The following is a 13,217-nucleotide window of genomic DNA, read 5'->3' as shown; positions in this document are numbered from 1 at the left end:
ATGATGACGCGGTCCTAAAGAGGCTTGCGTAACTGTGAGGTAGCCAATACTGAAAATGAGTTTGATGCACCTTAAAATAAACAGCAAGATCTTCTTACCTTGACTGCACCCACGACTGTGGTGGTGAGTGCTGAGTTATAATAACTGCATAGGACGATGGAATACATTAGCACGAACCTGAAAAAGGAGACAACCATAATGTATCCCATAGGATATTTTACAAAGTAAATGATTTGTTTTCTTTTTTGTAAACGTTAAACAGTTAATGATGTAAACAATAGTGGAATGAAAATTGCATGGCGTTTTATATATTTGTTTATACACAACTTTACTAAAGTTTACTACAAGATAGAATGTATCATATAATGTATGACATATTTCAATGTATTGACATTTGATTATTTGCATATCATACTTGTGTGTATATATATATATATATATATATATATATATATATATATATATATATCCATCCATCATCTTCCGCTTATCCGAGGTCGGGTCGCGGGGGCAGCAGCCTAAGCAGGGAAGCCCAGACTTCCCTATATCCAGCCACTTCGTCTAGCTCTTCCCGGGGGATCCCGAGGCGTTCCCAGGCCAACCAGGAGACATAGTCTTCCCAACATGTTCTGGGTCTTCCCCGTGGCCTCCTACCAGTTGGACGTGCCCTAAACCCATCCCTAGGGAGGCGTTCGGGTGACATCCTGACCAGATGCCCGAACCACCTCATCGAGCTCCTCCCGGATGGCAGAGCTTCTCACCCTATCTCTAAGGGAGAGCCCCGCCACCCGGCGGAGGAAACTCATTTCGGCCGCTTGTACCCGTGATCTTATCCTTTCAGTCATGACCCAAACCTCATGACCATAGGTGAGGGTGGGAACGTAGATCGACCGGTAAATTGAGAGCTTTGCCTTCCGGCTCAGCTCCTTCTTCACCACAACGGATCGATACAACGTCCGCATTACTGAAGACGCAGCACCGATCCGCCTGTCGATCTCACGATCCACTTTTCCCCCACTTGTGAACAAGACTCCTAGGTACTTGAACTCCTCCACTTGGGGCAGGGTCTCCTCCCCAACCCGGAGATGGCACTCCACCCTTTTCCGGGCGAGAACCATGGACTCGGACTTGGAGGTGCCGATTCTCATTCCGGTCGCTTCACACTCGGCTGCGAACCGATCCAGTGAGAGCTGAAGATCCCGGCCGGATGAAGCCATCAGGACTACATCATCTGCAAAAAGCAGAGACCTAATCCCGTGGCCACCAAACCGGATCCCCTCAACGCCTTGGCTGCGCCTAGAAATTCTGTCCATAAAAGTTATGAACAGAATCGGTGACAAAGGACAGCCTTGGTGGAGTCCAACCCTCACTGGAAACGTGTCCGACTTACTGCCAGCAATGCGGACCAAGCTCTGACACTGATCATACAGGGAGCGGACTGCCACAATAAGACAGTCCGGTACCCCATACTCTCTGAGCACTCCCCACAGGACTTCCCAAGGGACACGGTCGAATGCCTTCTCCAAGTCCACAAAGCACATGTAGACTGGTTGGGCAAACTCCCATGCACCCTCAAAAACCCTGCCGAGAGTATAGAGCTGGTCCACAGTTCCACGACCAGGACGAAAACCACACTGTTCCTCCTGAATCCGAGGTTCGACTATCCGGCGAAGCCTCCTCTCCAGTACACCTGAATAAACCTTACCGGGAACGCTGAGGAGTGTGATCCCACGATAGTTGGAACACACCCTCCGGTCCCCCTTCTTAAAGAGAGGGACCACCACCCTGGTCTGCCAATCCAGAGGTACCGCCCCCGATGTCCACGCGATGCTGCAGAGTCTTGTCAACCAAGACAGCCCCACAGCATCCAGAGCCTTAAGGAACTCCGGGCGGATCTCATCCACCCCCGGGGCCTTGCCGCCGAGGAGCTTTTTAACTACCTCAGCGACCTCAGCCCCAGAAATAGGATATATATATATATATATATATATATATATATATATATATATATATATATACACATAAAAATATATATATATAAATATATATATATATATATATATATATATGGATGTATACATATGCGTATGTATGTATACATACACATACGTATTTATTTACATATACATGTATATGCGTATGTATGTATGTATATATATATATATATATGTATATATACACATGTGTGTGTATATAAATATATACACATTAATAAATAAAAGTGTATATATATATATGTATATATACATGTGTGTATATATATATATATATATATATGTATACACATATATAAATAAAAGTGTATATTCATATACTGTTATATATATATATACATATATATTCATATACTGTTATATATATACTGTATATAAACAGTATATGAATATACACTTTTATTTATATGTGTGTATATATATATATACACACACACACACATATGTATATATACATATATAGATATAAAAATATACACTTTTATTTATTTATGTGTATATATATATATACACACACACATGTATATATACATATATATATATATATATATATACATACGCATATACATGTATATGTAAATAAATACGTATGTATATGTATACATACATACGCATATATATGTATATATAAATGCATATAGGTATATATATATATTATATATATATAATATATCTATCTATATATATACATATATATATATATGTAGGTGTGGGAAAAATCACAAGACTACTTCATCTCTACAGAACTGTTTCATGAGGGGTTCCCTCAATCATCAGGAGATGATTGAGGGAACCCCTCATGAAACAGTTCTGTAGAGATGAAGTAGTCTTGTGATTTTTCCCACACCTACATATTGCGCTCTACCACGGTATCGAGCACTATTCTCTGGATAATCCAATCAAGACATACATATATATATATATATATATATATATATATATATATATATATATACATATACATATATATATATATATATATATATATATATATATATATATGTATATGTATATATATATATATATATATATATATATATATATATATATATATATATATATATATATATATATATATATATATATATATATATATATATATATATAAAATAAAGTTTGCCTTGGTGCTCTTCCAACTTGACTTAGTGCCTTAAAAAATGAGCCCTCCTTTCAAACAACACTTGCGGTGACCGTAAAAAGTTCAAATTCGAGGCCTGAATGTGTAATGATACGTTAGCATCCTCCTGACCGTTGCCATTGTTGTGTGGCACGGGAGCATTTCCTTGTTCTCATCGTCCCTTGCTGCACATACTAATGAGGTAGTTCTTTTAGTTCTGTGCTTTTCTGTTTGAGTGTATTTGCCAAGTTGCCTCTTATATGCTTTCACCATTGTGTGTTTATGTACCTGCTTTGATAGGGTGCCTTTGATGTTATGTGTTGTACCATGTGTTTAAAGGGTGTTCTATGTCATGACTCTCCAGTCATGTTCCCCTCCATGTGATGCATCTAGTAAGTCATTGATTTCTGTAGTTGAGGCAATGAAGAGCAATCTCTTTTATGCAAGCAGTGATGAGCAATAACACTGATTTTCTTACCGATCCAATCTAGAGTATTATTCAGGCTGGTATCGACGATATATAGACCTTATACCGATACTTTGTTTAAATATTCCTAATATGTCTGTTAAAATATAAAAAGTAGTGTATTTCAAGTGTTGCTGGTCTTGGGGAACCATCTCTACGGTATAAAAACACAGGGCAAAACAAACTATGGTGTGATTTTATTTATACTCAATTCTGCAAAAAGTGTCTCTAAATCTGCCTGCAATAAAAAGATACATACACTTGCTGTTTTATAATACTGAGTGACTCATTTTAATTGCCAGTAATTTTCTTGCCTATGCATTACATAGATACATTGGCGGAAGAAAAAGTAGTTCCTACGTATTGCATTTCATCTCAGTGATATTCAGTGATTTAGTTACTTTGTGTTTGTGTTAATGATATACATTATCTCAGATACTGCGATGAGGTGGCGACTTGTCCCGGGTGTACACTGCCTTCCGCCCGATTGTAGCTGAGATAGGCGACAGCGCCCCCCGCGACCCCGAAAGGGAATAAGCGGTAGAAAATGGATGGATGGATGGATGGATTATCTCAGATAACTAAGATAACTGAAGGGGGGCGAGGAGTAGAGGGGGTCATTCGCAAGTAAAAAAGACAGGCCACAAAATGACTAATTTTGAAAAATGAGTGTCTTGAAGATTGTATGCACAAATTGGACCAAAGTCCCACCATCACATGTTATGCAGACCACAAGGAAGAGTCTATAGAAGTTGAGTGTGGATATATTTAAGAGTAGTTAGTGTACAGCTGGTATTGCAATATGGATTTACTATACAGTAAAAATGAGTCAACAACACAGACATCATTGTCTCAATAGCTAACAATACAAGTGAGTAGCAAGATAATTGTGCCTTGTCTGCTGCTCCATATTGTAGTAGTGCCATGGTCTGGGGCTGCATGAGTGTTGCCTACACTGGGGAGCTGCGATTTGTTAAGAGAAAACTGTGACATTCTATCACGGTAACTGGGACGCATGGCAATTTTACGAGCCCGGACACACCTCAAAGTACCTTGCTGAGGAAGCTGTTGGTGATGGGAGTGGTCAAGTAAACTGACTACTTTAAAGTAAATCCAAGTTCCATTTCCGTGGTTACTGTACTTTGAGGAGATATACGGGCTGCCAAAATGGAAAGAGTGTACTCACTTTTGTGGGATGTTATACATTACGTATTACATACCCCATGATGCAGGATAGTAGGAAGCAGAAAACAAAGGTAGCATCAACCCAGTCTTTAAATATGACCGCCTGCATGTTAAAACACATGAGGAAGTTAGTGTGTGTGTGTGTGACAAGGGTTTTTGTAGATACATGTATGGGAAACATCTTACCTGGTGTAAATCTCCAGTGAATGCACTTGCCAAGAGTGTGGGCACCACAATAATGAGTGCATTGTAAAACAAGACGCCATATTTCCCAAGGCCCTTAAAAAAAAAAAAGAAGAGTGATCCTGGGTACACAAACTACAGCTACCACAATCATTAAACATGACACAAGTGCACACAGTTATACAATCAGCTAGTCAACGATTAATGGCCATTTGGTCACCTCTGTGCCAATTTTCATCTTTGTGTAAACATTGCTGGCTGCAGTGAAGACATCATTAACCAAGATGAAGGCGTAAGCTTCCACATCGAAGGCTAGATCCGAACTATAAGGAGAAAAAAATTGTAATTCCGGAAATGTTCTGCCATTTAAAAAAGTTGAAACCGTACCTAGCAGCAATGACGGCACCAAAGACGATGGTCACAACGCTGTACACAAGTCTTCTGGGAAATGTTTTTCTAAAAAATATGTATGGTAACAATCTAAAAAACATTACAAACACTATACATGTACTCTCTTCTACTGCAGAGAGTGTGAGACGATTATGACAAGTCAAGATTAATCTCAACAACCCACAAGGTTTATTTAAAACATTTTTATACAGTATAAGCTAGAAGCTAATTAAGATGTGAGCTGTACTGTGAAATCTTTGCACTCCATGACGACGTATTTGGTTTGTTGTATTTTTTGCGTATATCAACATACTGAGGTATAGTATCTAGAAAATAAACCAACCTTAATAAGTACACTTCCATGGTCATTGTCATCAGTATGGTGAATTTCCGCAAGACTGTAAACATGGGTAAGCTGTGAAGCCATTGAAAACAGAATTATTAAAAATAACAAATATTAACATATGGAATCCTATCACATTCATGTCTAAACCTGAGCTTTTTGGTGCTGGCCAGTCCTGTGATGTGATTCCCCATGTACAACAAAGGAAGAGGGAAAACCTGCCAAAAATAAATATAAATATAGTAAATAATATATAATAATTATAAGATGGTATTTAATTGCGGAAATAATGTGCTAACCTTTCTTGTTATTCTGGTTACACAAAAACATGATTGTGCAACTCTATGACTTATGCCTAGCAACAAACTTACATGAATGACAAAGAACAAATATTTCATAGCAAATAGTGGATACTCTTGTTCGTGCCAGCTGTCCTTGTACTTTACTTATTTAGTGGAGTCCACTTCACCACTTTACTAAGGAAATAACATAGTCAGCATGAATTCTGTATTTAACATGACTTTGCGACAAAGAAGATTGATTTTATGTCAGTACAGTTTACAGTATATGATAGTAAATAGTATCAATTCAAGTTGACGTGGATGATCCTGTACTTGACAGGTTTCCCTTTTCATAGTCTGCTGTGTATAGCAGTTACTTGTAAAAAAAGTAATATTTTGAGAATTTTTATTTTAAAAATTTCTATTGTGCCTGGCAACAACTGGCTGTAGAAAAACTGGTAATTTAATGAATGTAAAGAAAATAATAAATACATTTTGATCATCGACTGTACTTTGCTGTGTTTGCCGTCTGTATTTTAGATGTGATGTTCTACAAAAGATCACAATATACTCATAGGCTATTTGTTTTTTTGTGAGAAACTATATCAAGTCAAGTTGTATTTATTGTATATAGTACCAATTCACAACATAACTTATCCAAAGGCACTTTACACACACAAAGGGCTAGGTCCAGGCCCGTTTCACTCATACATTAAAGAGAACTAACTAAACCCCACATTAGCAAGCATTTGGCGATAACGGCAAGGAAAAACTTCCTCAAGGGAAGAAACCGTGGACACTGACCCAGATTCTGAGAGGTTTGTCTCAACTAGTTTGGTTGAGATCAGAAGATAGAATAGAGCAGAAAAGTTGAAGGATGTGTGGGCTACTTTTATACATGTTGTACATTAAAGCAATGTAGCTCAAACATATGTTAATTTATCAGAACAAAACATCTACATCTTAGCTTTGTGTTAATATCTTATCTAACCCCTTGAGATATTTAAATTCTTATCAATCTTGATGAACAACATTAATATTTCGCCAAATAAAACCATAGGCCATTTTTTACGGCAATAACATTTTCAGTAACTCCCATTTACCCACTGTATTCCCACCAAAAACTGCCTGGGTAATTTTAGTTCTTCAGGAACCTTTCGCTGTTCCTCCTCGGGAGGTGAGATTTTTCTAAACAACCTGGAACCTATTCGGGGTCTGGCTGGTTGGACACTGTTGGGGCTATTACTAAAACTTATTTTGAAACACACGATCGTCATTTACAGTATGCAAGACGACTTGTTTATTTGTTATTTCTTGTGTAATTGTATTTCAACAAACTTGACAACAAAGAGAAGGAAGATAGGACATTACTTTTGACTTGTAGCAACTTTTGTGCTACAGCACAATTTTTGTGCTGAGAAACACTGACCAGTGGAACTATCTTGTAGTGTTTTTACACAGCTGTAGTCTTTAAACTATATGCAGTTACATGTTGTTTATTATTTTTACTAACTGCATTTCGATACGCGAACATACGGGAAGGAAAATGTGAAAACAAGCATGAGTTCTCCAATTACAAACCAATATCACTGCTTCTACAGTTATCAAAAATCTTTGATACATTTATTAATAAATATAATATTTTAAGCAATAGTCAAAATGTGTTGCATCCAAATGACTCAACTGCAACAACAATTTGGCAGAAGAAATTTCAACTGCAATAGATAAAAAACTATTCTTAGTACCGGGTAAATATTTTTGTAGACCTGCAAAAATCGTTTGAAACGCTTGATCATGAAATATTATTAGACAAATTGTATAAATATTGAATAAGAGAAGTGGCTCATGAGTGGGTTAAAAGTTACCTGAAGGACAGAAAAACAGTTTGTGGAAGTTAACAATTAGAAGTCTGCCTTACATAATATCAGTCGTGGAGTACCACAAGCATCGGTGCTTGGACGAATACGGTTTCTCATGTATGTCAATACTACCATGGTTTCCAAACTGTTTCAGTGTATTTTATTTGTGGACGAGTCGACACAACCCTATTTTTTTTCAGGACAAAATATTGAGGTGGTTGAAAACGAATTCATCAAAATTAAAAGAAGGTTTGATGTAAATTAATTATACTTGAATACTAGCAAATATGAATTTCTGATTTTTTGTAGTAATAGGAAATGTTTGTATGCTTCATTATGTCGAAGGAGTTGAGATTCAAAGAACAAAGGAGATCAGGTTTTGGGGTGTTACATTTGATGAAAATGTGTAATGGAAATCACATATTAATGATACAAGGGTTAAAGTATCCAAAACTGTGTCTATTTTACACAAAGGAAAGGACTTTCAGTAAGGCATTGTATGTTTAGTATAATTCACTGATTGTTCCATATCTAACATATCGTGTAGAAGTGTGTGGTAGTGCCTGTAAAACCTGTTTGAATCCAATCTTCCTTCTGCAGAAAAGAGCCGTAAGAATTATTACTGAAAATGTATACAGGGAACCCACAAACCGAATATTCAATCAGTTAAACATTGAAATTGCATGAATGGTAGAGTACACCATCCTGAAAATCATGTACAAAGCACATTCACAAATTCTGACAAACAACATTCAAAACAAATTTGTTAAGAGAAAGCAAATATAATCTAAAAGAAACTGAGTTCTTTACTAAATCGAGATTTAAAAACAGGGATGAAGGACAAAGTATATCAATCTGAGGTGTTATTTTATGGAACAATCTTGACAGAGAAATAAAACAATCTAATTACCCTGCTGTATTAAAAAACATTAAAAATCATGAGGGTGAAAAGATTTGAATTGGAGTAAATAATTGTTTCCGTGCTTAGTTATTTTGTGTTATGTTACAAAATGTGTTTGTTATGAATATGGATATAGCAGGTCTTCTGAGTTCCACAACAAATGGTGTAACTGTATAAATAGGGGATTGATATTATGAGTTTTACTTCTTTGTGCGCCTTTTTGTTCATTATTTATCTTAAATGTTATGTTGATTGTTTTTTGTTCAACCTTAAATGAATCAAATAAAACAATCAATGAAAAAGTGGACAGCCTCTTTTAATAAAGCCTGAATCAAAGCAACGCCCTTAGCTGCTTACGACTCTGACTTTGTTGGAGCAATGTGAAAAAGGGAGGCAGCACTCGAGTGGAACAAAGGTCAATAACATCAAATACTAATTCCATCCATCCATTTCCTACCGCTTATTCCCTTTGGGGTCGCGGGGGGCGCTGGTGCCTATTTCAGCTATCACGGGGCTAACACAGACAGACAGACAACATTCACACTCACATTCATTTACTTTATTACATGTTGCAAAGGTAGCCAGTGCAACACTCCATTTGTGTAATTATTAGCCTCAACCTAAGTGTACAGAACGCTAACGCTAACAAGCTAACGCTAAATTCGATGTGTTTATTTTGTCGGCGTGAGATAAAAACTGACATTTATTATTTGTATATTGTTATTTACAGCTGAAATGGACCACAAGGAATCAACTGACCCTCATCATTTACTGAGAGGACAACGAGAGGTTCCAAGAATCAAAAGTTCCTGAACTTTTGGTGGAAAAGGGCCTCTTTTTGATGACTTTTGCAAACTAAATTTTTTTTCCATATTTACAAGAAATGTGTACTGTTTGTTCCTCATGACTGTACATACGGATATCATCAACAACCATACACAGAGAGACCAGCCATTTGGTAATTTGGTCATTGGTCATCTCGTCATTTTCGTTGTCAGGTCACATTTTTGAGCAAAATTGAGCTGGTTCCCTTTTCATTAGTTTGTTTGTATTGTTCTAATTTGGGACATGTTTGTTTCACCTGGTCATTTTAGTTGTCAGGTCACATTTTTGAGAAAAATTGAGCTGGTTCCCTTTTCATTAGTTTGTTTGTATTGTTCTAATTGGGGACATGTTTGTTTCATTTGGTCGTTTTAGTTGTCAGGTCACATTTTTGAGGAAAATTAAGCTGGTTCCCTCTTCATTAGTTTGCTTGTATTGTTCTAATTTGGGACATGTTTGCTTCATCTGTAGAATGCAGCGGCGGGCCGACTTTAAAAACCGCTAAAGGCTTAGTTGGCCACATGCGTGGACAGCACCTTTTCGCTCTTATTTCCAAAATTGTGTACACTACTGAATTGATGTCTTATGGCCCTTATGTGGACACTTATACTGCTATCTGGTGGTATTAGAAGAGTATAGCATACAATGGAATTTGGAAAAACAAAGTGTAAAAATAAGAATTAGCATGTCACTAAACATGAAGTACATGTTTGTTATTTATGGACTAAGTATATCTTATAAAAATATGAGTCTTAGTTTTTATTCTAAATAGGGTCCAATAAGCCCAAATAGCAAATAAAAATAAAAAAAAGCATGTAAACAAACAGCTTGGGCCTTAAGAGGTTATGATTACCTTTCAAAATACCATCATTTATGTCACCACATGACCATTGCTGAAGAAATACTATACAGAAACACATTTACGCACTACTGGGCATTGAATCACCACCAACAGTGTACATAACGGGTTATTTTCTGGCGCATTTAAAAAACAATAAACCCGCATCGACAATTAAAATATATCTTTTACGGTGCTGTCAAAATTAAAATGGCAAAAAAATATTAAACGTAAAAAAAATAAAGAAATAATATATCTGAATTTATAATCTGTAGAACCCATTCGAGCTTCCGGGGTTGGCAGACATCGTCTCACAAGATGTAGTTTCTCTTTAAATATCCTTCTTGAAAATGGTCTTGCAAATATATGTCTTGTCTTGTCTAATCATAAAAGATGTAGACGAGGCGTGTTGGTTGAGTTCTGAAAGTTTACTCCACAATGTTCTTATCAAAAACATCCTGCTGGCATTGCTAAACACGGCGACTGCACATGCTCTTCACCACTGTGGCATGCTGTATAATGGAGTTTGTATGTTACCTTGCTCATAACATCACAATATATATCTGCCTTTGGCCATCTGTAAGGCTTTACTGACAACAACTCGTAATCTGATTGGCTATCGCAACTGTCTGTCAACTGTATGTCTCCGTTCACTTACAATGCACAGACGCCAGCATTGTTGATTCTGAAGGCTTCGGGCAGAGTTCGTACGACATGACAACTTAAGCCAGCTGAATTCTGATTGGATAAAAACTCTATAACCTAAAAACAACAACGCTGGAAGAAGCATAATATGAGATGAAGAGATTATGAATATTTTTCGATATTAAGGGAAAGTAAATTAAAAAATACTTTTATATTTAATTATGTTCATGATTTTTGGTTATGTTAGGCCAGCAGAGAAGGCCTTGCTGGCCTTGACGTCACACCACTGCTAGAATGGTGTCACAGGCCAATAAAAAATAAGCTTTGAGCAGCAATTTGCCCCTGGGCCGTACTTTGGACACCCATAAAGTAGAGGGACAAAGGGTAGATAGAGACGGACGCTTTGTACTAGAGTCTTAAGACCCACTTTTATTCTCTGGCTTTTAACACGACGTGAGTTGTGTGGTCCTCTGTGTTTTTACATTTTTTTATTTGTATTTATTGTTTTAATTCGTTTTACCCTAAGTCCCAAATTGTTTGTTTACGTGCTTATTTTATTTCTCTTTGCTATTTGGGCTTATTGGACCCTAATTAGAATAAAAAAGTAAGAATCATCTTTTTATATGATGTACTTCGAGAGGAGCCAGATGAGGTGGTTCAGGCATCTAGTTAGGATGCCACCCGAACGTTTCCCTAGGGAGGTGTTTAGGGCACGTCCAACCGGTAGGAGGCCACGGGGAAGACCCAGGACACGTTGGGAAGACTATGTCTCCCGGCTGGCCTGGGAACGCCTTGTGATCCCCCGGGAAGAGCTGGACGAAGTGGCTGGGGAGAGGAAATTCTGGGCTTCCCTGCTTAGGCTGCTGCCCCCACGACCCGACCTCAGATAAGCGGAAGAAGATGGATGGATGGATGGACTTACTCCATAAGTAACAAATACAAATAGAATAGAATAGAAAGTACTTTATTGATCCCTGGGGTAAATTCAGCACCACAGTTCTCTCACAATAAACCATAATAATAATGAATAATATATGACGTATATTTTATATATGTAATATATGAATAGTATAAATATATTCTACATATATTCTACATTTAAGTGCAGTCAAGAAGGAACATATGCATTATACAGTCTGATGGCTGTTGGTATGAAGGACCTCCTGTGTCGTTCCGTGTTACATTTTGGGAGTCTGAGCCTTCCACTGAACGTGCTCAATGTGTACTTAATGTTTAATGACATGCCAATTCTTATTTTTACACTTTTTCCCCCCTAATTCCATTGTATGTTATACTCTTCTGACACCACCAGATGACAATATAAGTGTCCACATAAGGGCCACAAGATCCCAATTCAGTAGCGTACACCATTTTGGAAATAAGAGCTAAAAGGTGCTGTCCACGCATGTGGCCACTAAGGCCTTTAGAGGTTCTAAAATCATTTTCAATCATATTTATTCTGAAATCATTTTTAATCATACTTATTTTTTTATTTTGTTTTTATTCAGTCATTGGTGGAGCTACAGATAGTATTTGCATTTTGTTTTTCATATTTTTGTGCAGCACTTTGGCAATATTTTTGTTTTTTAAATGTGCTGTATACCGTAAATAAAAGGGGATTGGATCGAACGATCTCCAAAAAGCAGATTTGAATCAATTCAGAAATACTTACTTTCCAGAAAATTCCACTGTCAAAATCTTGAAAGTGCACTTTTTTGCTAATTTTTGCCACTTGGAGAACAGCAAGGGTGGTGAGCATCTACAAAGATAAAAAAAAAGTAGATAGAGTTGTCATACTTTGACAGAACAAAGCGCACCTGACTGACTCACCTGGCCCACCCCCAGACACAGATAGGACGGAAACCTGTGAAATAAATGAAAACTTTTAAAGAGAAATACTTTTGTATTCCTACAGCAGACACATTTCCTTTATTGTAGCAGCCACAGCGCCGCCTACCTGAAGCTCGTCAGAACACTTTTGTTTACCACTGTGATGAGAAGCGAACACGCAGCGTAAAAAAGAGCGGCGGTTAGCTTGACAAAGACCGAGTGTTGCTCTTTTTTGCCTTGTTCTTGTTTTTGGGACGATGCGTCCATAGTTGTCACTCTTGAGCCAAACTGGCTGGACTCCACTCGAGGGACGTCTCGGCCACTTCCGTGTTCCAGTTGTTGGGATGAGGTGGGCGGGGCCAA

General features: G+C 37.5%; 1 protein-coding gene across 1 annotated transcript in view; it reads right to left on the bottom strand.

Moving 5' to 3' along the window:
* The window catches only part of slc35d2 (solute carrier family 35 member D2), a 17,333-nt gene extending 4,116 nt beyond the window's left edge, over positions 1–13,217 (bottom strand). Inside the window, exons 1-10 of the mRNA XM_061899925.1 lie at positions 12,982–13,217; positions 12,855–12,888; positions 12,697–12,783; positions 5,829–5,896; positions 5,679–5,750; positions 5,333–5,401; positions 5,166–5,268; positions 4,949–5,041; positions 4,798–4,865; positions 99–177 (exon numbers count right to left, since the gene is read on the bottom strand). Of these exons, the coding sequence (XP_061755909.1) occupies positions 99–177; positions 4,798–4,865; positions 4,949–5,041; positions 5,166–5,268; positions 5,333–5,401; positions 5,679–5,750; positions 5,829–5,896; positions 12,697–12,783; positions 12,855–12,888; positions 12,982–13,121 (813 nt within the window). The 5' untranslated portion in view covers positions 13,122–13,217. The remainder of the gene's footprint in view (positions 1–98; positions 178–4,797; positions 4,866–4,948; positions 5,042–5,165; positions 5,269–5,332; positions 5,402–5,678; positions 5,751–5,828; positions 5,897–12,696; positions 12,784–12,854; positions 12,889–12,981) is intronic.

The sequence above is a fragment of the Nerophis ophidion genome, linkage group LG01 (assembly GCF_033978795.1).
Source record: "Nerophis ophidion isolate RoL-2023_Sa linkage group LG01, RoL_Noph_v1.0, whole genome shotgun sequence".
NCBI classification, from domain to species: domain Eukaryota; kingdom Metazoa; phylum Chordata; class Actinopteri; order Syngnathiformes; family Syngnathidae; genus Nerophis; species Nerophis ophidion.
Note: the sequence above shows the minus strand (reverse complement) of the source record. Positions and strands in the feature narration are given on the sequence as shown.